A 24,717-nucleotide genomic window follows, 5' to 3' on the forward strand; every position below is an offset into this window, starting at 1 on the left:
ATAAGAATAGCACATTTCCATTCTTCCTCATTTTCCTCCAGCCTGAGGGGTTATTCACTTTGAGTGGCTTCTGCAGGTGCCCTAAGGCTAAGTTAATTATAAATCAGGGACCCTACTGGCTAGAAGTTCTCCTCTGTCTCATTCCAGAAGCATGATCATTGTCAGGCCTGTAGTCTCCCTTGTGGGGAGAAGAATAGAAACAGAGGGTCTGGTCTGAACAGGTTTTAAGGACAGTGGCAAATATTCTACTTCAGTGAACTCATCTATTTGACTTGATAAGGTATGGGAATTTATACTAGCAATCATCTGTTTCTTGATGGCAAAATGGAAGTAAACAAAGCCTCAAACTGGTCAGTTTCTTGCTTCAATTGTATGTAGAAAAAAAGTCTAGTTTCAGATTGTCCATGCCAAAAAGAAATCCCTGCCTTTCGTATTTGACCAACCTGGATTTTTAGACTCCATTTCCCATTCACATTAACCTTGCATAAAATACATAAAGAACATTCTTGTTTTATATTCCTATGATTCTATTGAAGAATAAGTGATCAGTATGGCTCACAAATAGAACAGTGTAATGAAACAAGTTAGAAACCTAACAGCTTCCAAAGTTCATTGTGCTTCTTCATAAATGTGTATTTACCATGTTCAGGTAAGTGATAGGATTATTCAGATGTCCTGCTGGGGATATCTGAAAAGTCTTCATGGAAGGGAGGTTATTGAACTTGGGATGATGGGTGGGACAGTTTGGTCCTCCATAGTATCCATAGTTAAAAATTAATAAAGGGAATTCTGAATGTCCTGTATGGTTGAGTCTGGAATGCCATAAATATGTCACAGTTTACAGAACTTCTTTAGGAAGGCTGGAGGATCAATTACTTTTACTAATGAGAAATTTACATTGGATTAAATCCTCAATTTGTATGCCAGCGCTTCTGCTAACAAGGTGAAAGAAAAGGAGAATTCAAAGTTCCCTTCAGCAGTCTCCTCAAACCATCAACCCAAATACCCACCTTTTCCTTCCTCATAGAGTATCCCTACCATCTATTTTCTTGAGCAAAGTGAAGCAAATCCTTAGTTTCCCTTCCTCATACTTAAAAATTTATCTGTATCTGTCATCCCTCCAGTTTGCTCAAGGTTAACTCCTTCCCCAAAGCTCTTTACATCCACACCAGCTATTTCTTCTCTCTCTAATATTTTCATTGACTCTCACTCTATTGACTCTTCCCCAACAGCCCATAAACTTACTGAAATTTCTACCATTAAAAAATATAGATGGATGGATGTAGATATATAGGTATAGATAAAGATGTAGCTATATCCCTCTTCTAGATACTGAATATCTGCCTCTTTCTTTCACACACAAGCTCTTGGAAAACACTGTGTATCTTTCATTCCTACATTCACATCTGTTCCTCAGTGAAGTGGTAATTGGGCCTGTCCCTACCACCCTTTTCCAGTCTCCTGCCCATCCCTTTAACATTGGTCTCTGGGTATTGTTCTTGGCCCCTTCCATCTTTGCTGATTCTATTTCTGCTCTACACAGAGGGGCTTTTCCACTCCTTGGGTGTCAGTTCTAGTGGAGTCACCTGCTCAGGCATTTATGTAGTCAAAATTAACCTCAAAAAGTCCTTAGAGTATGGATATGGTTTTCTATATGCAAATCACATAGATATATCTGATATATATAATGGAACAAAATGATATATATTAGATATATTTGTATGATTTACATATAGAAAACATATCCTTATTTTAAGAATTTTTATGTAAATAGTGTACACATAAATTATATAAAACATATTAATATAAATCTAATTATTTGAAAATCCTATAAATTATATTTTATAATTTATATAAAGGTTATCTTAAATATTAATATTTTATAAATATTATAATTATAAATTATAAATTATGATTTATTATTATTATAATTATAAATATATTTTATATTTAGGGAGAGATAGATTCCAGCCTGTTAGCTCTTCCTATTTGTCAGCAACATCCTTGTCTTCTGTAGACCATTTCATCAGTTGTTCTATCTGTTCTACCTGGCCCTCAGAATCTTCAAGTTCTCTTATCACGTTGTCGATGAAGACTTAACCAGGCTCTTGTATAATTTTGTTGACTTTCTTGATACTGGTATGAAAATCCTTATAATCTTTTCATCCAGTTTACCAATACATGGGCCCATGCAAGCATAATTGCATCCATTGCTTGTGGGCGTATGTATACTGAGTGTCATTTATCCACAACTAACCTATTTAAATTATCTCTGCTTCTCTATCTTTCTCTCACCTTTTTTGCTGATGGCTTCTGGTTGCCAAATAATGAATTTGAATGACACATCTCCCCTGTAGTGTTTGTGTGTGTGTGTGTCTTGTTCTGTGACTCCATCCTAAAGATCTCCTTTGGACTCTAAAGCTATATATTCCATTGCCTACCAAACAGCTCCTGTACATATTTCTGAAGCAGTATGGGTAACACTTTACTGTTTAGGGGATTCACATCTGTTTTGTTCACTAAATTGAAATAATCATGGGGGCAGGGACTTTGTCTTTTTTTTTTTTTTTTTTTTTTTTTTTTTTGCCCTAGTACCAGTTAAATAATATGTGCTTAATGAATTTAAACTGTCAGTCTGGAATACAATCAGTTCTTCAAATCTAGATATATAATGGAAACTGTTTTCATCTGTATCAGTAAAAAAGGTTGAAAATAGTGAAACAGCTATTCTGAAAAGATTCTGTTCTTGCCTTAGAAGAAAGGGACAAGCTAGTAGGAAAGCAGAAATGAATTAACTTACCAGCCTTTAGTTAACCTTTGTTGGAGAGACAGCCTCCTACAAGGACTCCTGCCTTACCATCAAGGCCTTTAAATATTTTTGGTATTAGTAGAAACTTAAGTCTGACTTAGATAATAACTTAGGTAATTTTGTCACTTGTTAAAATTATGTTATTCTTACAGAAAAAGAAGGCATTCCAAGAATTTTCTGGATTGGCTTAAATCAACTATACTCTGCTAAAGGCTGGGAATGGTCAGATCATAAGCCATTAAACTTTCTCAACTGGGACCCAGGTAACTGCTCTCTCTTCTACCTACTATGCCCAGAGCAAAACTTCAAAAAAGTAAATAAACAAAATCATCCCACTCTCTGACAGCTTATAAAAATTTCAAATCTTGGCAACTGTTATTGTGGTTATTTCTCAAAAGAATTTTTTTCCCTAATTCCTTCTTTATTATGATACCATTATAGCCAAGTTGAACCATATCACAAATAACTGAGCATTTGTCTCTAACCCTTACGGCAACCATACATTTTTAAGTAATAGCAGAATAAGCCCCATCATATGGCCTAGAAGCTTTTCTGTGTCCTATTGGTGACTTGACATGTCTATGACTAACCCATGTTGTTTCATCTGCAGCTTAACTCCATTCAGAAGTATGCTCTCATTTTAAAACTCTTGGGGTTTCCCACAGTAGTGCTCAAGTCCTAACAACATAATGGTTGTATTTTATTACACAAATAAATACCTTAAGGAAAATTTTATAATGAATAAAACAAACAAAGTCCTACTTAGCCAAAAGAGTTTTCTCCCCAAAAGAAGTTTAGATACCTTTTAAAAAAAATAAAATCTTAGGCTTCTGACAAAGGTAGAACCTAAGAGTTAACACTAGCTTCAGTACAAAATATCCTGTATACATATAAGAAAAATGGGCTAAGTGCAATAAAATACCAAGAGGTCATTTCAGTTTAATGAAATTTCATTATTAGTGAATAAATTCTCTATTATCTCAGTGAATAAAATCTTTAAAGATGATTTAACCTTTAATTCAAGGTCTTAAGGGCATTATAGAACCATAATATAGTATATTTATTATATAGAATAGCAGATTAGGAGCTATTGTCCACAGAATATGATATGAAAGTTGATTGGGAGCAGATGTTTGTTTTTTATTTTTGGTTTTGTTTTTTCAATTAACTATACCGTATCATAGTATTTTGCCCTATATCCTGTATTTTAAAAGGAAGACATATTTAAACACATGGGTGTCCATTGAGGCTTATACATCTCAATTTAGTAGAAAGTTTAACTATTTTATGAGTTCCAATAAAAGCAGAAAATTAGGAATACAAGTTATTTTTTCTAACCACCACTCTGGGCTTAACCTTCTCCTTCGAACTCTTTGAAAATTCTCCCGTTTAAGATATGCCTAGCGCACCTATGATGATAGGCGGATCAAGCTGTGCAAGGATGGATGCCATGTCTGGTCTATGGCAGAGTTTTTCCTGTGAAGCTCAATTGCCGTATGTCTGCAAGAAACCATTAAATAACACAGTGGAGATAACAGGTATCTTTTTCACTTCCTTGTGCAAGCTGGCCTTAAAATTACAGTTTTGTGAAGTTGAGTAAATCCATTTCAGATATCTAATTCTACCTTTCCAATGCCAGTGCCAAAAACTACTTCATTTAGACTTGTAGCTGGATATTATTAACTCTATATGCCTAAAGCTTTGGTTTGGTAAAGCCCCATAAGAAGGCAGAGGTATTCTAGGTAAGAAATACATTTCTATCCACAGGTGGCTCTTTTTTCTTTAGAGCAATGGTGCTCAGAGTGTGGTTCCTAGACCAAGAGTATCAGTATCACCTGCACCTGTTCAAAACACATTCTTAGAACCCACCTCAGATTTACTGAATCAAAAACTCTGTGGGCCCCAACAACCTGTGTTAATAAGGAGCCTTCCTGGAGATGCTGATGCATACTCAGCTCTTATGTATGACCTGCATCTGAGAAGTAAAAAACGATGGATGGGGGAACTCTTCTAGGGTTTCTAGCTCCTTCTCAATGATGCCCATCTCCGTTCTGTCCTTCTTTGCCAGGCTGCTCCTTTAGGTTGTTGTGTTGATAAATCAGGTAGAAAAGGGAAGGTGCAGAAGGACAAAAACACGTACAAGGAAGGTTTTTTTACCCCAAGAGATTTCAGGGATAAGAGAAACACAGAACAGTTGAAGTTTCTGAGGTATAAAGAAACTTCAGAAGCTTTTGAAAGGATAAGAGGAGTGCTCTGTCTGGCACAAGCCTCACCACATATACCTGGTATTTGATTAAATCCTCCTGAATAAGAAAAACTGGTACTCAAAACTGGAAGGGAAAAAGGGGGGCTTAAAATGTCTTGTTTAAAGAATGTTGGGGGGGGGCGCCTGGGTGGCTTAGTGTGGGTTAAAGCCTCTGCCTTTGGCTCAGGTCATGATCCCAGGGTCCTGGGCTCGAGCCCCAAATCGGGCTCTCTGCTCGGCAGGGAGCCTGCTTCCTCCTCTTTCTCTGCCTGCCTCTGTAACTACTTGTGATCTCTGTCAAATAAATAAATAAAATCTTCAAAAAGAAAAAAAAGAATTTTGGGGGAAGGGAATAAAATTTCTTATCCACATGGTAGCATAAAGCTATTTTTTTAAGACTAAAAAATAAATATATAGAATGAGGATTGTCAGGAGATGTTTTATTAAAATAATAGGGGAAAATGAACACTCATCTGCCAAGTTGATTCAAACCAAATTTAGTCCACACAACAAAAAGCATAATAGAAAAGATAGCACAGATGAAAATAAACCTGGGTGATTGATGATAGATCAAATAAATATGCTGTAGTAGCAATTATTAAGTAAATATGATGTTTCCACATGATTGAATAATATGCATTTATTAAAATAACTGTGCTGGCAGGCAGATACAAGAGCAGAACAAAATGATATGCCTACTTATCATTTTAATCTTATAAAAATATGTATTCATAGAGACAAAAATTAGAATAGGAAAATGTCCTAAGTTCAGTTATGGGTGTTTTTTTCCTCTGTTCCTCTATCATAATTATAAAATAAAATAATAATAATAATAATAGCAAGTGCTATTTCAGAAATGTGAAACTGAGTCACCTTGCAAGTGTGAGAAGCTAATCGGACCTGAGTTTTATCTTTAAGTGAAGAACAAACTGTTCACATTTTTAAGATGCTGTATTTTATACATCAGGTATTCCAAACAGTCCAGAATCCATGAAGTCTGAGTAATTGACTTAATTTCTAATTCTATTAAGAAGGACATAAGTATTTTCTATGGTATTATACCTGTCTTTTTCTCCAGTCTTTCTTGACCATCATTTGAGTGAGTTTTAATGTTGTGAAAACAAAGAATCACTAATTGCCTGAGGATGTAGATCTAGTAGTGGGAAGGAAAGGAGAGGTCCAGAGAGGTCCTGTGCTCTTTCCCTCCATCGCTGTCTTCTCTTTTATATAGAGTTTATAAATGTTCTACTTATTCTTTAAATCTCTGCCCCATGTCCAACAGTAGGTATGAAACCACATCCCCTTCCTGATCTGACCATACATGAAACGAGGCTGGACTTCATAACCTCTCAAAGTCAGAGACTGGAAGGGAACCTAACAGGTCCCAAACCAAGGAAGAGATTTGTTAACAAGTGGCTTACCCGACACCATCCTCCTGTCTATTAGGACTAAAGGCAGCCCCTTCTCAAATAGTTGGAGCCTAATCATGTAGCATGTATGTATCACATTACAGTCATATAACTACCTGTATCCCTGCAGTCAATCTAATGATGTAGAATGAAGCACCATATAAATTCATGTCCCTGTGCTATTTGACATCCCATTCCCCAGCTTTCCAAAATCTCATGATTTAATAAGGAAGAATTTGCAATGTTATTGATTCAAAATAGATGTATCTTTACTGGAATATAAATAGCTGTTTTTCCTTCAGATGTTTGGACATATTCAGACACACACTGTGATGCAGGCTGGCTGTCAAATAATGGGTTTTGCTATCTGCTGGTAAATGAAAGTGATTCCTGGGATAAGGCACATACAAAATGCAAAGCCTTGAACGGCGATCTCATCAGCATTCATTCTTTAGCAGATGTGGAGGTGGTTGTCACAAAACTCCATAATGGGGGTAAGTTTTTAAAATATCCTATTTGAGAGGTTTGAAACGTTCTAAAGTGCCCCTATTTTTAGATTCTTGGTAGGAATGAAAGCTTACAGTTTGATCCTTACAGATTTGCACTGTCCAATGGAATTTTCTGTGATGATGGAAATGTTCTATAATCTGCACTGTCCAGTACCGCAGCCACCAGCCATTTGGGGCTTGTGAGGACATGAAATGTAACTGAGGAACTGACTTTTATTTTTATTTAATTTTAATTAATTTACAAATAGCCACACATAGCTAGTAGCTGTCAATTTGACAGTATAGCCAGTGATTGAATAATTTTCCTCATCTCATAAGCTAAAACCTATTTAAGTTGCTCCAGATGCTTGTGATGATTATTTCACTTTGTATTTATTTAAAAGCTAAAGACTGAAGAACAAAAATACACTAGATGCAAGTATCATATCCACCTCCTAGGATTCACTAATAGTACTAGCTAACAATAGACACCTATTCTGTGTTGGCGTGGTATTGTTTCCCCTGGGAAGGCAGCAGCATCATCCCGGGGCAGGGGTGGACATCCATCCTATTCTAACTGGAGTATCTAGGATTGTATTTGTAGAATTCCATTGCAGTTTTTCCCGGTTGTCCAAAGATAGACTGCTCTTGTGAAATCTTTGATAAACCAAAATGGCATAAAACAAAGAAGCAAACACCATTTCATAAAAGCAAAACTCCACCTCAGATTTTGTTCACTTAGGGAAAATAGGTACATATATCTTTCATAAAAGTGAAGTGACAGAAAGAGCTTTTGGGCAAGAGGAAACCTGTATACCCTATAAAGCAAAGTTTATCTAAATCAGGTATCAGGAACACCTAACCTGCAGATCACAACTTGGCTGTTCCATTATGTACTCTTGACTGCATAAGTGCCCTGAAAAGCCCTTGACTCCTGGCCTGCCTAAATTATCAGTATTTTCATAAATTCATTACAAATACCATTGAGGCGCCTAAAACCCCATTATCAGAATGCAAAAATCAGTGACAATGTACATATTGAATTACATATGTAATTGAGTAAAACCAAATAAATAAAATATTTTTCTTTTAGATGCCGAAGAGGAAATATGGATAGGTCTTAAGAACAAAAATGTTCCAAGTTTATTTCAGTGGTCTGATGGTACTGAAGTTACTCTAACGTATTGGAGTAAGAATGAGCCAAATGTTCCCTACAATAAGACTCCCAACTGTGTTTCCTATTTAGGAAAGGTAGGAAACTTTCTATGGCTTATTTATATTCTTACTATATACCAAATGATGTTAAAATGACTTTGGTTGGGATATTTGTTTAAGCCTGGAAAGAAAATAAAACGTATGAGCCCTGTAGATTGTCTTTCTGGAAGCTACTAGAAAAAAGGAAGCAAATAAAACAACTAAATAAGCAGTGCACTTCCTGTATGAGAGTATCTGCTCTAGTCTGAAACACATGAAGGAAATCCTATTAGTACTCAATTCTTGTGCCAGATTGGTTCTGATAAGCTGCTTTCTCTCTGGACCAACAATATATTTAACATGTAGCCATAGCTTAAGGGGAAAATCCCATCTTCTGAATTCATGTTCAGATTTTCATATTAATCTTACTTGAAGAAGTGAAAAAAAACTTTTATTTAAAAATTAGATCTAGGGGTGCCTAGGTGGCTTAGTCAATGGAGCATGTGACTCTTGATCTCTGGGTGGTGAGTTTGAGCCCCACATTGGATATAGAAATTACTTAAAAAAATAAAATCTTTTAAAATTAATTAATTAATAATTAATTTAAAATTAGGTCTAATGTTTTTCAGAGAACATCTTTCTTATGTGGAATGCTTAGCTATTTATTGAACATGCTTTAGTTAATAGTCCAAATAGACTGTATGTTGAGAGAAAAGACATGTTTACCCTTATATTTTGTTTGTATCATTTTCCTAGGGACTCCTAATTATTTAGGGGGCTTGTGTCTCCCCCAGACTTTTAGAGAGACTTAAGTGGAAGTAGCAAATGTTATGCATATTTAGTAGTGTTTCAAAGGTAAAGAGATATCTAGAAAAGTGTCAAAGATGAATTTAGAGGGCTGCCACATTTGGTGCTCTATTTAAAGGATTTTTAAGATATTTTTGGTAGAGGTCAAAGATAGAAATGAGATTCCATAGACAAGACTACACTGATAACATATCTAGATAGCATTCCAGTGTTCAAAATTGATCCTTATCACAATTGACTTGTTGAAATTCAATTTGAAGAAAGCAGAGTGACTTAAGCAAAATTAATATTAAGTAGCGTATTTGAAAGAGAGAACTTTGAAGTCTAAGCTGAAGTAGAGTGGAAAGAACTTTTGATTCTGGGATTCTTAGAGAGTAGCTGTTCTAACTATCATGATTATGTTATATATGAGGAGATTGAAATAGCATGGTTGGTTGACATATCCAAAAGTTTTTCATCAATGGGCAGACTTTGGCCATGTCATGTGGAAGAAGGCTTGAACACTGTCAACTGTGTGTAGGCTGAGTTCTTTCTTCAACTCCTGGACTTAATGTCCTTTAATGGTTTTATTGTTACTCTTATAAGAAAATGGAATTCATCTCCACTATGATCTTGAGGTGGTGCTAAAATAACAGTGAGCCAGGGCGCCTGGGTGGCTCAGTGGGTTAAGCCGCTGCCTTTGGCTCAGGTCATGATCTCAGGGTCCTGGGATCGAGTCCCGCATCGGGCTCTCTGCTCAGCAGGGAGCCTGCTTCCTCCTCTCTCTCTGCCTGCCTCTCTGCCTACTTGTGTTCTCTCTCTGTCAAATAAATAAATAAAATCTTTAAAAAAATAAAATAAAATAACAGTGAGCCACAACCTTGCAGGCATGTTGGGTAGTATTTTCTAGGAGTGTATTCCCAGATGTAGTCATTTATTTTCTCTTTTCTCCCCTTCCTCCTCCCCGTGCCCCTTGCTCACAGTATTGTGAGAAGAAGCTATCTTGATTTAAAATAAGTCAGAGTTCAACTCTAAATATATGGCAAATAATTTCTCTGTGGAAAATTCTTTTTTTCTATTTTTAAAAAGCTAGGTCAGTGGAAAGTCCAGTCGTGTGAAGAGAAACTTAAATATGTATGTAAGAAAAAGGGAGAACAAATTAATGATACGACATCTGACAAGATGTGTCCTCCAGATGAGGTATGTAAAGTCCCTGCGTAAATTTTTCTAAGCAGTATTACACCTTCTTCATTAAGGATGATAGGTAAGACTGAAACAATTCAGACTTGGGAAACATAAGTAATGACTACCTTCTGTTCATTTACATTAGAGCAAATCAGAGAGCAGTGAATCATTACATATTAGCATTCTTACAGAAGAAAAAACATTATAGGAAAAAGAGTTACCTATTCATGATTTCTATAAAAATCTATGTGATTATAATCCTTAATGCTAATGTCTTTACTTCCCCCATTTATCTTTTTCCTCTCCAAAAATAGTTCAACCAACAACATTATAGTCTTATGAGCAGCTAGGTCCTGGAGGTAAGGAGAAATAAGACACTCCTGTCTGACACAGGCTCACAATCCTGTTGGAGTTATCTATGAAGTTGTAACCCACCTTCATCATGTATGTATGAATGTACAGGCCATGTCCTTTGACTTCTCTAAATGTGAGCTGTTATCAGTGTAGTAGAATCTTGCTTATTGGGGGGGACATTAAGTCTGAACAGTGTGATACATCTCCTTGGATTTAGGGCTGGAAAAGACATGGAGAAACCTGTTACAAGATTTATAAGGATGAAGTCCCTTTTGGAACCAACTGCAATCTGACTATAACTAGCAGGTACGACCATCAGTAAACATGTACCTTGTGAGCTTTTAACTCTGGGTTAGCTTTACTAAATAAGTCTCCTAAGAAAAAGTTGCATATTTAATATACATAGTAATTCATTCACCATAAAAGCACCTGCTAATTTAACTCTTGTTTTGTAGATTTGAGCAAGAGTACCTGAATGACATGATTAAAAAGTATACTAAATCTCTAGGAAAATACTTCTGGACTGGCCTGAGAGATATAGATTCACATGGAGAGTATAGCTGGACAGGTGTTGGGGGAGTAAAGCAAGCTGTCACCTTTTCCAACTGGAATTTTCTTGAGCCAGGTAAGTAGTGGAATATGATGATTTGTGAAATGCAGTATACCTCCCAGATATGGTCTTCACTTAGCTTTGAAATGTGAGGGAAATGATCATCTTCAGGATAAGAATCTGTCTATGGAACCATAAATGGAAGCAGTGACTATGTCTTCCTTATGAAGTCCTTGGTAATAATCCCCAAAAAGGAGCTAAAAAACTCGGTTCTCAGAAACCACCCTCTAATGGCACAAAGCTAGAACCATCAATGTGAGGGTTTTTTTTTTTTTTTTTATCTTTTCCATCTAAGTCTCAAACAGAATCTAGAAGCTTCATCTTGAAGTGCTTTACGTTTTCATCTCTCTGCTTCTTAACCTTTTCAAAATTGAATGTGTTTATTTCTATTATTCCAAATGGGTGAAAATTAAGGAGGTAATATTGTAGGTATTGTAGGTATGGTTTATTCTGAAGGTTAGTTCATCTTTCTTCAACCAGCTCAAAGCATTGAACATAATTAGCCATCAAATTAGAACATTTTGGACCAAAAAAGACTTCAGAGGTCCCTTTTGATTTTAGAGTTGAAAGACCGAGTCTCAGAAAGGTAACAAATGTTACCTGGTTATTGAATCGCTAAAATCCAGATGCCCTGATTTCAGTCCAATGCTTTGTAAAGGATTTTGGCTTTCTATAAGACCAGAGGTAGACTGCATTAGAGTTAGAAAGTATGCAACTTTTCTTCCTTTGGATTATTTATATTTTCTTATTTCTGTACCATGTGATCATGAAGACCATTTTTTATAACCCAGTAACTAGACCATATGAGTGCATAACGAAACATAATATTTGAAATAGAGAATGCCCACAAAATTTGAAATAGATGGTCACCACCATAAATGTGAATGGTATTGATAACAAAGTCATCTTTTTACTTGTGGAAGATGGAGGATACAGGTGATAATCCTAGTTAAATCTTGCCTTAAATTATGTTTTAATTATAATTATATATGATTATAATTATATGTATGTTATAAATATATATATGATTATAATGTTTATAATGTTCTAATATACAAAACATATGGGATTTCTTTTATAGACATTGAGATATCTTAGAGTCAATGTCATCTTCTTCATAGAAAAGCCTCAGTGGTTGGAGAGGAGCTCAGAAAGTAGCCACAATGACTATTCTCTCAGTCCTATAGTCAGAAACACCATCACTGAGCTCTCTTTACCATAATTACTCCCAGCTTCAGCCAGCATAGTCCATCATGGACAAGGCATGGGTAGGGGGCAGAACAGCGGGAAAATAAGATACCCCACCAGGCAACATAGCATTTTTCTCCCAGTCCTTTGGTCCAATTGCTGTCCATGTATGAGACATGAGACCATGTCTGTTTGGTGGAACTGAAGTTGTCCTTATTACTTTCCAACCTATGTTCTTGTCTCTTGCCCATTTCAGGCAGTGTGGTAGAATATAAAAGGGAACATGGCACTGGTAGCAAGTCACTTATTCTTCATCTGAAAAATGGATCTGATAATATAAGCTGTCTCTTAATGTTGTGAATAAATAAAATTCTGGCAGCCAAAAAATAAGTAGAAAACAAATGTGTGTTACTATACACCTCCTTCTCTTTATTGTACCACATTTTCCTTTTGATCTGAATGTGAAAGAGTTTCATTTTGAGGGTTATTAAGTTCCTTAAAAACTGTTTAAAATTGTTAAGGTAATATGAATCCCTTAGGCTATGCTGAGCAGCTTAGTGGTTTAGGCTACAGCTGCAGATACAGACCAACTGAGTTCCAGTTTTGATCAACTACTTACTAACATGTGACCTTGGACAAGTCACTAATCCTCACTGCACCTTAGTATGATACTCTGGAGGTCTGTTGTAAGGACTGATTAACTCGATCCTGTTAGAATAGTACCTGGCAAGTTATAAACACTTCTCTTTATTACCATCATGGTCATCATTGTCGTCATCATTATTACGAACCACACATTTCTTTCTTCTGTTGTCTTTTATATTCTTTCTCCAGACCTTGGCCCAGATAAAGGGTAAGGACACTAGAAAATATTTGGACTTTAATTTTCAAATGTTATGTTTCAACCCCAGCTTCTCAAGGCGGGTGTGTGGCTATGGCTACTGGAAAGTCTCTTGGAAAGTGGGAGGTGAAAGACTGCAGAAACTTCAGAGCACTTTCAGTTTGCAAGAAAATAAGTGGGCCCATTCAGCCTGAAGAAGTAGCTCCCAAGCCTGAAGACCCCTGTCCTGAAGGCTGGCATAGTTTCCCTTCAAGTCTTTCTTGTTATAAGGTAAAGTAACATTCTAATTCAGTTCTTTAATGAGGTTATCTTTCTACTATCCTAGTCCATATGCTTGTAGAAATTATGCTTCTCTGTAGGCACATATGTAACCTACCAGCGTGTTTGGGAATGCCATTGAACCTTTGTCATGAGACAGCTAATCCTCACATGAACTCATGTCCTACCCTAAAGAACAATGCCAGAGCCAGAACTGGCTCATTCTTACTGTTCTTTTGTTCTGAGAAGTTAAGTAAGCTACATGCCATGCTGATACTTTGCTTATGATTCTCATATCCCTCTAATCCTTGTTGTCAAATGAAGAATTCTATCACTTCTTACATTTAAAAAAAAAAAAAATTTTCCAGGCCTGTATCAGTCAGCTGTTCCCACAAAGAAACCATTACATACCATCCCCCAAAATTCACTGGCTGTAACAACAAACATTTCGTCTCATGTTCACAGATCTCTGGGTCAAATAAGGATTGATTGTTTTAGTTTAGGCTTAAATGGTAAGCTCTGCTTTCAACTGAGGGTCAGCTCTGCTGGGCTCCAGTCTGTGTGTTGGGGTGTGCTGCCTTTTGACTAAGTTTCGGGCTGAGGGGACAGTAGCTATCAGGGGCTTGTTCTTCTCATGGTCAACTGCTGGAGCCTGAGAGGCAAGCCTAAGCATATAAGCACATTTCAGGCCTCTGTTCACTGTACCTCCTCTAATATGCCATTGATCACAGCAAAGTCACATAGCCAGGCCCCAAATCAAGGTATAGAGGAGTGTATGTCACCCGCCAGGAGGCCATAGCAAGAATATACAGTTATATCACAGGGAACTGAAGAATTAGGATCAGTAATTCAATCTACCATTGTATAATCTCTTCTTTTTTTTTTTTGAAAAAATTTAGTCATCACAAACCAAAGAGTCTGAAGTGGCAAGTTTTGTTTTGCCACTCTCTGTTAATATTACCCTTTGATTCATCTTCATCAGAAAATAGGCCTGTACTTGCACAGGTCTTAGTGTAGTATGTCCATAATTATGTTCTTAGCACATTTCTCTACAGAAGTCTACTCCCAAAGTATAAATGTGTATCCTTCATAACTTTACCGGATGGTCCTAGGAATGCAGGAGAATTGCAGGTGTCTTGTTGGAGCGGTTCCCCATCCTGGTGAGGAAAGTCGCTCATTCACTCTACTGACAGCAGTAGCTGGCACCTGTGCTGGCCTTCAGTTGACACTTTCAGCGGGTCCTTTTTGCGTCACGGTATATGTTTTTTTTCACCTGTTTTAATTACAGGTAAAAATAAAAACATTTTCCTGTTATTATTATACCTGTAAGAATCCCTTTCAGAGACCTACACATTTGAATTTAAGAAACAATATAAATGAGCAAAGGAATAAAAAAGAAAAACCGAAAACAGACTCTTAACTGTAGAGAACAAACTGAGGGGAAGTGGATGGAGGGATGGGTGAAATAGGTGATGGAGATTAACGAGTACACTTACGGTGAGCACTGAGTAATGGATTGAATCGTTGACTCACTCTATTGTACACCTGAAACTAATATAACACTGTATGTTAATTATATTTGAATTAAAATAAACCCACTTTAAAAACCTACACATTTGACCAAAATAAACTTCAAAATTATGAATACTTTATGATTATGCCAGAAAAAAGATTAACATTGTGTCTTGTTAAGCTGTTTCATATAGAAAGAGTTGTAAGAAAAAGGAACTGGGAAGAAGCTGAGAGATTCTGCCAAGCTCTTGGAGGACACCTTCCTAGCTTCACTCATATGGATGAAATAAAGGAATTTCTTCACTTTTTAATGGACCGGTTCAGGTAATACTTTTAGAATGAGATCTTCTATGCTAAATTTGATGTCCTCCAGGTATTCAGAATTGACATGTTTTATTTTGTAAAAGGGTCATTCAGTGCTAAGCAGTTTTTTGTGTGTGTGCAAAACATTATAAGAAGTGTTTTATAGTGTGGGAGATAGAATCCCCATCCTTTATCTAGCATGATGAAGTACAACAATGGGTGAAAATCTAGAACAAAGATAAGTAGGGACCATGGGATTTCTAAAGATGGATGAAATGCTTTGGGGAGGTATAATTGGGAAAAATGTTGGAAAGGATGGTTCTGAGAAGGTAAGGTAGTATTTTGAAAGATAAGACCAGGAGAAGGAGCCAGAGGAAACAGAACATTAGCTAAGGTACTGAGTGAGACCAGAGTGTATAGATATGGTCAGGGAGAAAGGAGTCCTACCATTAGCTAGAAAATGAGGTAAGGATATGAAGTTGGCGCATCCTTTGTTAGGGAAGGAGTTTGACCTTTAGTCGATAAGCAAAACAATAAAGTGTATTTATATGTGTGTGTATATATAAAGAGAGAGAGGGAGAAAGAGAGAAATAGTAAGTAGATGTGGGGCAAGTAATTAGAAGGATATTACAGCCCTTTTGTGGAAAAGTACTTTGAGATGGGTAGGGAGAGAGGTGATAGAGATGCTACAGAGACAGAATCAGTAAGCCCTTGTGATTTTGATGTTTTGATGGGAGGATTCCTGGATGATTTTCCTGATGTCCATAGGGACAATGTGGAGGAATATGGATGAGGTGATGCTATCATAGGAGAAAATTTCCCTGAAGCTTTGGGAGAATACATGAGTATGATGGCCTTCAACTTCACAAATTTATTTTTTTTCTTCCCTCATTTTTATGAACTGATAAGAAGACCCAAATCTGTAAATCAAGGATTCAGGGTAGACCAGGCAAAATTACGGAAAACAAATTACCATTTAGAGTAATTTGTGAATACTTTCCTTACCATTTTGATTCAAACAAAAGCCTGAAAGAAAAACAGCAAAAAAATTAAATAAACGAAACAGGTAACAAAACACAAAACCCAGGTAGTCTTCTTCTTTAGGATATTAAATGTAAAAAGGCATTTAATTTTTTTAATTTTTTATTAGCATATAATGTATTATTAGCCCCAGAGGTACAGATCTGTGAATCGCCAGGTTTACACACTTCACAGCACTCACCCTAGCACATACCCTCCCCAATGTCCATAACCCAACCACCCTCCCCCTTACCCCCTCCTCCAATCCTCAGTTTGTTTTGTGAGATTAAGAGTCTCTTATGGCTTTTCTCCCTCCCAATCCCATTCTTGTTTCATTTATTCTTCTCCTACCCACCAAACCCCCCATGTTGTATCTCCCCTTCCTCGTATCAGGGAGATCATATGACAGTTGTCTAAGAAGGCATTTAAAAACTGACATTTAAAGAGTTTTGAGGTTGGGGCGCCTAGGTGGCTCAGTCAGTTAAGCATCTGCCTTCAGCTCAGGTCATGATCCCAGGGTCCTGGGATGGAGCCCTACATCCAGCTTGAGGAGCTGGCTTCTCCTTCTCCCACTACCCCTGCTTGTGCACACTCTCTTTCTATCAAATAAATGGATAAAATCTTTTTAAAAAACAGAGTTTTGAGGTGGAAAATGTTTGCAATATATTAATTATAGTTCTCAATTACATTGCTTTTTGTTTGTGAAGATTATAATTGATATAACCCTATAGCTTCCTTCTTGAAAAAAATTCAAAGACACATTCCAGCTGAGAGATGAATTAAAAATCAAGAGCACATGAATAGGTAATTTATTTTAAAAGAATTGGGAGGAAGAACATATAATGTAAAACACCCCCAGTCTAAATAATGCAACACAACATGTATACATAGTAATAAAAATAGGAATTATCCTAAATCCTGAAAGAGAAACATTAGAATATTTTAATTAGACCAGATTTTTAACTCTGTTTATAAACAAAAACTGGGATATAAAGAGATAAAATGGTTGTAAATAATGAAAGTATAATAAATTCCTCATTTACCAAGAAGTCATAGTTAGAAACACAGATTATATGCATTTTTAAAACAGAGCGTGTTTATCTACTGAATATGTAATGGGTGAAAAAAAAGTTTATGTAGTAAATTATGAAGGATATAGCAAAGCATGAAATCAATATAAAGCAAGATGGCAGAAAACCAAATTTATCTATTATCAGCTATGTATACGTCTAAGTCTGTGAATTTCTTCAGTAATGAAATACAACTATATGCTGAAAGATAACTCAAACAAATCTTGCCAGTAAGTACCTATTCAGCCCAAAGAGTATGCTGATGTTCTTTTCCTAGAAGGAAGAAGCTACAAAGTGTCTCAAAGTTGAGAAATTTTGATAAAAATCCACATTTCTAACACTTCTTTAAAAACTAAAACAACAGGATACATTTTCATATTGTAGTAATAATTAGTTAGTCCCGAGTAGCCAGTGGCCCACCAAAATAGGGCATCACTCTACAATTTGTGGTGGTCTCTAATTTCTTACTCCTTGACCCACTTTACTTATATTATATTCTTGTTCCGTTTTAAGCTAAAGAACATTTAAGTTAATAATCACAACTTAATACAGTAACTAAAATGGGAAAATTAAAAGAATAAGCAAAAATATTGTACAAATGTGAATAAAACTGGAGTCACAGTATTAATATTAGATAAAATACAAGTGAAGTAAAATGTACCAGATGGGGAAATGATATCTCTTTCATACTGAATAAAGATACAATCTACAATGACATTATAATAGTCAAGAACCATTACACTTTTAAAATATTGGCATCAAAATATACAAAACAAAAATATTAATTATATTAGTGAAATCTTTCAATAAATAACAATAATGAGAGACTCTAACACTTGTCTGATTCATCAACCAGTGAGAAAGACAAAAGGAAATAATATACAAATAGTATAATTAAGAATGATTTAACAATATCCTCTTTGTTCATATATTACAAAGTCTATATATATTTTCTCTTTAGGCTCTTTGCCTGTTGTCACTTAAAATAATTGACCTATTACGCTAAAAAGAAAATCTAAAATTCCAAAGTGGTGAAATTATATGGGTACATAAGAAGTGAAGTCAAATCCTATCCACTTTTAAATTCAATGATTTTAAGTAGCTTTTTTAGCAAATAAATCAAAACTGTATAGATGATAATAACAACACTTATCCTGAAATTCATGGGATATAGCCAAGGCTATAGTTGGATGTACATTAATAGCTCTAAGAGCTTTAATTATTAAACAAAAATAATTTAAAAAAGCGTTCACCTAATAGTAAAAATAAATTTCAACATAAATACAAGAAAACCATAAGAAAGAACCTAAAAAAATTTATATAAAGATACTTAAAAATGAAGACTTAATAAGGGATTATAACACCGTTTCATGGAGAAATTTTTTAATTGGTAAGAATACTATGCAAAATTCTATGCTGTTACAGATGAAGTTGTTAAAATGAATAATTTCTAGAGAGATACAAATTACTATACAATTGATGTGGTAAATAACAACCAAGTAATTTAATAACCATGAAAGAAATGGAAAAAATTGACAAGCATTCTTCCAAGAAAGAGATAGGAAGTATAATATATGGTTGTATATGTGAATTTCTTCACATTTTAAAGAAGAAATCATTACCTTGTATTTCAGTAGTACAAGCAAGAGCTTGTATTCCATTATATAGAAACTGATATATACATCTGGTTTATTTTGCAAACTAGCTTAATTCTGATATCAAAGCCTATCAACAAGAGCACAAGGAATTACAGACCAACTTCAAGACTAGACTTGAAAAAGTAAATACTGATAAGTGATAGAATAACAAACACTGGTACAGTGCTTATTATGTGCCACATAATGTCCTAAATGTTTTCTATTAGCTCATTTAATCCTTACAACAACCTATGAGGTAGGTACTATATACAATGCCTATTTTGTCTAAATGAGAAAACAGATACAGAGAAGTAAAACAATTTTCCCATAGTTATATAAATAATAAGGATCCAATATCTGAACCCATTAGAGCCCACTTTCTTCACCCACTTCATTATAGTACATCAAAATAACATACCTTGACCATGTAGGATTTCTTCCAAGGATACAAGGTTGGATTAGTGCTAGGAACCCTGTATATCAGGTCAAATATCATATGAGCATCTTACTGGGTGCTAAAAATACATCTGGCAAAATTCACTATTCATTCCTGGTTTACCATGTAAATATATCTTAAAGTTAACATAATTAACGTACAAATTATTGGTAAAGTAAGAATAGATGGTTAGGGGCACCTGCGTGGCTCAGTTGATTAAGTGTCTGCCTTCAGCTCAGGCCATGATCCTAGGGTCCTTGATCCCTGGTCACGATCAGGTTTCTTGCTCAGCAGGGAGCTGCTTCTCCCTCTGCCCCAATCCCTGCTTTTGTGCTCTCTCGCTCGCTCGCTCGCTCTCTCTCTCAAATAAATAAATAAATAAATAAAATCTTACCCAAAAAAGAATAGAAGGATAGTTCAACCAATAGCCATATTACATTTAATTAGTAAACATTAAATGCATTTCTGTAAAAGTCAGAAAAAAGGTAAAGATTCCTATTATCATCACTGTTATTGATCTTTGTTTGGAATTTATACCTGTGCATTAAGACTTTTTTTTAATTATAACATGCAAATATTTACAATATATTAAGTGGGAGGAAAAGCAAATTATGGAAGAATAAAAAATATGCTATTTACATTTAAAAGTAGATTATAAAAATCCATCAAAGAAAGATAATCATTGTTACCTCTGGAAGATAAGATTTTTGAGTGATTTTTGAAATGTTTGAACATTTTTCCACATTTTCCAGATTTACATTCATATACCTATTATTGTGTTTTTCTCATTAAAAAAAAGGGAAGTCTCACTACAATGTGCTGGAAACTTGATCCAAAATATAGTATATGTGTTCCATAAATACTCATTTATTAAGCATCTGTCATAGAAGTGCAGACATTCTGGACTTCATTTCTAGCCCTAGAAATTATTATACAAGATTTCATTGCACACTAACCTGAGCTAATTTAGATACCCAAACTCTTAATTTCCTTTTGAGGCTAGTGTTTCTTAGCTACTCCCCACAACCTTGAGAGTAGATTATAATGAATAAAAAATTCAGATCAAATCTTTCCACATATACAAACATTTATTAAGCATTCATTGAAGCAGACGCAATACTTATTTCATACAATCTGTTTCATAAGCTTCCCACATCCCAGCAGTCTATCCTAAGTGTTCCAACCACCATTTTGCAAGGAAGGTTCATTTTAGGTTTATTTGACAATATTCCTGAGGCAGGATTCTGTTCCCATTACAGTTGGCATCAGGCAGTTCCTGTCACCTGACCCAATGACTAGACATGGCACGATTTAGAGATCAAGCCCCAGATCCATTTCTAATGGTACTGGCTACCAGCCTCACCAGAAAGTAGTAACCTTTCATATGGGTGTGAGTGTCCCTAAATATTTTAGCTATTCCCCATATCTTAAATAATTTCAGTTTCACTATTGAGAGCCCATTTCTAACATCAGGCTGATTAACAAGCTTCCACTTTTGCTGATATGTACCTATTTCTGATATTCTCTCTGCTAATAACCAAAACCTCAGGTGTGGCTTTAGATAATAGACTTCCTTGTGGTAGCTGCCTCTGGAACATACTCTGATACCCTCCTGATCCTCCCTGAAGTGAGAATTTTGAGCAAAGCACCTTACTGGCCCCTAGATCTCAAGCTTGACACACACAGCATCCAACTGTCTAGGCCAAAGTATTTTTAAGTAAAATACTGACATAAACAAAATGGATTTTGGCTAATACCAAGCAAGAGGTTAGAAATCTTTAACTGGAACAGGGAGCCATGGATAAGTACTAAGCGATGAGGTTGTAGGTATTTGTGGGAATCAATTGATGGAAAATGGAATATCATATGTGATATAAATGATCACTAAGAGCTTTTATATACATATAAGTGTAATATATATTATACTACAAAATAAAATGAGTGTGAGGTAATGAAGGAATTTTCTTGATTTGTTTCTTTGTTTCTGATCACACTTGCTGATTTTCCTTTCAATTAAGAAATTAATACAAGTTCATTATGTAAGATTTAGGGAATATAAAAGTGACAATGAAAAAAATAAAAATCACCTCAAATCATAGTTCTGTTATAAAAATAATTAGCATTTAATGTAAATCCTTTCCATTTTCTTTCTATGCATATAGCTTATTTTCCAAAGAATGTACAATGTTTCATTTTTTTCTGATCACAAAAGTAATATATATTTAATTTTGAAGACAAAAGAGTGCAAAAAAACCCAAATCACCATAATCCTTTCATTCATAGGCACCATTTTTTATTTTTTATTTGTACTCTTAACCTACCAGCTGATATATGCTGGGTTATTAAGCAGACTGTTGTCTGCTTACTAGGTGCTCCATTAATAAAGAGATCATTTGCCCATGCTATACTTAGAAAGACAATGTATTCTAAAACCAATATTGTAACCCTGGCTTGAAGGGAAGGTAGGAGATAAACTCATTTATATCAGAAAATGATTCTAAAGCTTACTCCTTGAGGTCCTTACCTTTTTATTGCAGGAATTGACCTTCTCAGATGTCCATTGCCCAAATTGTGTATTGCATGCCAAGGAGTTAAGTCAGATTACTGCTTATATCTTGCAATCTAATTTCCATGTCTCTATTTGTATTTCAGTGAAAAGAATTCATGGTGTACCAAGTCATTATGGCTCTAAGATCCTTGTAACTCTTAATGGCAGCCCACCAGGGAAAGCCATTGTGGAACAAAAATAGTTTTAGGATTAAAGGAGAAAGCCTTGTTTGCAATGCTGTTGCTGCTGTGTGTACTACCTCCTGTGATGTGGCATGAATGGATTTAGATATAAATCTAAGGCTTTGCAGACTAAATGCCCTCATCAAATAGTATTTATTGGAGTTTATAGCTGAGATACTGTTTTCCTTAGAAACCAGTTGCAGCAGGAAATTTGACTGAAAGCAGGAATTTTAACACAGATACACATATTAACCTTTCCTGCAGTGTCTTCTTAACCTAATACCCTAAATTCATACACTTAGTGCTTGTAGGAGAAAAATTTATAAAGAGAGAAATTTTCCATTTGATTTAATTCTCCAATTATGATCCATCTTTTCCCTCAAATTTTTTAAATCCACATTAGAGGTGTGCAATGATTCATGTGATTTTCAATTTCTTCTCTTTATCTGCCTATAGATAAATCAGAAATAAGTTAGAATTGAGGAAATATATTCCACCTCTTGCCACACAAAGAAAAAAAACACAAGTACCTTCTATTTTCTATATTTATAACATACTAATGAATCTCTTGAATTAGGAGCTAAAAACTATAAATGTCTGCATTAAAATGAAGTTCAATCTCAGAAGGTAATAAAGATTAAAAAATTGTAGACAATGCGGCAAATTGTGTTTTCTAGGAAACTATTTTTGAGATGCCACCAAGGAGGCAGAACTGAACTTGAAAGCAGAGGTTTCTAAGTGAGCAGAGATGGAGCTAAGAGAGGACTGGGTAAAAAGATTAGAGACAGATCTCTAAAGAGGCTTTCTGTGGGAACTGACTATTCAGTAAATGCAGGTGACAAATGACCTTTGACTATCTTCATGGTTGTACTGTTGATTTTAGAAAGAAGATAGGCTAACTAAGGCTTACTTTAGGGAAACACAAAATGTGCGCAAATTCCCCAAGCTCTAATACATTATGTGCACAGATTTGAAAGAAAAAAATTCACATCTTAAAGGAATGAGAAAGCAAAATCAACCTCCTCTTTACTTTACCTATCTGACTTTAATTATACTGTATATGGCAATTATCTAGACCCTGTGGTTTAGAAATTCAGCAGTTGGGAAGTATGATAAATTTGGAGGCCTATTAGAAAGCTCTGAATAGTTGAAGACACAAATTGCAAATTCCTCTTATAGCTGCTAAATTCAGACTGGACTTAATTGACCACTGGATTATCTGAAATCTGCAAATTGGTCATCTTTGTCTGAAAGAAAACAGTATAACAATAAAGTCTGAAAGGGGATTGCCCTCATTCCATTGCAATAAGTTGAGAAGCTTAAGAGTGAAAGGATGAAAAGTATTTATATTTAAGTGTAAGGGAATGTTGAATAGAGGAAAGAGGTAAAGGAAATCAATTATTTTATTAAAACATGAGAAATTACTTTAAAATTCAGTTTGCTCAGGATGCCTGGGGGGCTCAGTCAATTGCACATCTGCCTTCAGCTCAGGTCATGATCCTAGGGTCCTGGGATTGAGTCCTGCATTGGGCTCCTTGCTCAGCAGGGAGTCTGCTTTTCACTCTACCTGCCTTCGTGCTTCCCACTGCTTGCACTTTCTCTCTCTCACAAGTAAATAAATAAAATCTTAAAAAAAAAAAAAAATCAAGTTTACTCTAACCTTGACTCGCTAGCAAATTTTTTGAAATGCAGACTCATATTTTTCAGTTATACATTCCATATATTCCATACATTCTATTGAGCTCGAGAGTAAGGATTAATTTTAGGTTTGGAACTTACCCCTTCTCTAATATGCGCTATATTTATAGTCATGTAACACTTATATATGTGTCTACTTATGCATATGTAATATATACTCATATGTACTGATCAGACATACTACATGCAATTAGAAGGTTAAATTATTTGGAACGTAATCAACATCACCAAAAAACAATTTACATGGATAACAGTCTACTTAAAAATTGTCTCCTTAAAAGTCCACTTAAAAAGCCTAAAAAGTAATCATTGAGCACTACATCAAAAACTAATCATTTACTATATGCTGGCTAATTAAGCATAATAATAATTTTTTTTTAAATACTAAAAAGTGTGGGGCACCTGGATGGCTCAGTTGGTTAAGCACCTGCCTTTGGCTCAGGTCATGATCCTGGAGTGCCAGGATCGAGTCCCACCTCGGGCTCCCTGCTTGGCAGGGAGTCTGCTCTCCCTCTGACCTCTCCACTCTTACACTCTCTCTGTCTCTCAAGTAAATAAATAAAATTTTTTTAAAAGCGTAACATTTTAGAGAATATTTTCAAGTGCAGTTAGAGGTGAAAAAAATGTTTTTATGCTTATATCACTTCTATTTATATTAGCAGTATCTTCCTAGCTAAAGAATACGTTTAATTGAGGAAAAGAGATATTAACAATATATGTCTCTGCTTCTATGTTATTCTATGTATCCTTCCTTGGAATGTCTGTCCCTCTTCTCAGTCAAACTGAAAATTGGCATGTGTTAAACAATTGGATTATGACTCTAAAAGAAATACTAGCCATCCTTTGATGACTGTCTATTGTCCTGCTAGCCTCAGAAAATGTTTCCTGACTTCCTGCCATCCACAATGACCTTCTTTCTCTGAATTTTTTAACGTTTAAAATTT

At 35.4% G+C, this 24,717-nt stretch overlaps 1 protein-coding gene across 2 annotated transcripts in view; it reads left to right on the forward strand.

Annotated features, from left to right (window-relative positions):
- Window positions 1-24,717, forward strand: part of LY75 (lymphocyte antigen 75) — a 97,008-nt gene that overhangs the window by 20,207 nt on the left and 52,084 nt on the right. For both annotated transcript variants that reach the window (XM_082691351.1, XM_082691352.1), the window contains 9 exons: window positions 2,962-3,072; window positions 4,204-4,347; window positions 6,766-6,957; window positions 8,045-8,202; window positions 10,021-10,131; window positions 10,688-10,776; window positions 10,926-11,095; window positions 13,180-13,379; window positions 15,061-15,203. In XM_082691351.1, coding sequence (XP_082547477.1) covers window positions 2,962-3,072; window positions 4,204-4,347; window positions 6,766-6,957; window positions 8,045-8,202; window positions 10,021-10,131; window positions 10,688-10,776; window positions 10,926-11,095; window positions 13,180-13,379; window positions 15,061-15,203 — 1,318 coding nt within the window. The remainder of the gene's footprint in view (window positions 1-2,961; window positions 3,073-4,203; window positions 4,348-6,765; window positions 6,958-8,044; window positions 8,203-10,020; window positions 10,132-10,687; window positions 10,777-10,925; window positions 11,096-13,179; window positions 13,380-15,060; window positions 15,204-24,717) is intronic.

This window comes from Mustela nivalis (genome assembly GCF_964662115.1).
Source record: "Mustela nivalis genome assembly, chromosome: 11".
Lineage (NCBI taxonomy): Eukaryota > Metazoa > Chordata > Mammalia > Carnivora > Mustelidae > Mustela > Mustela nivalis.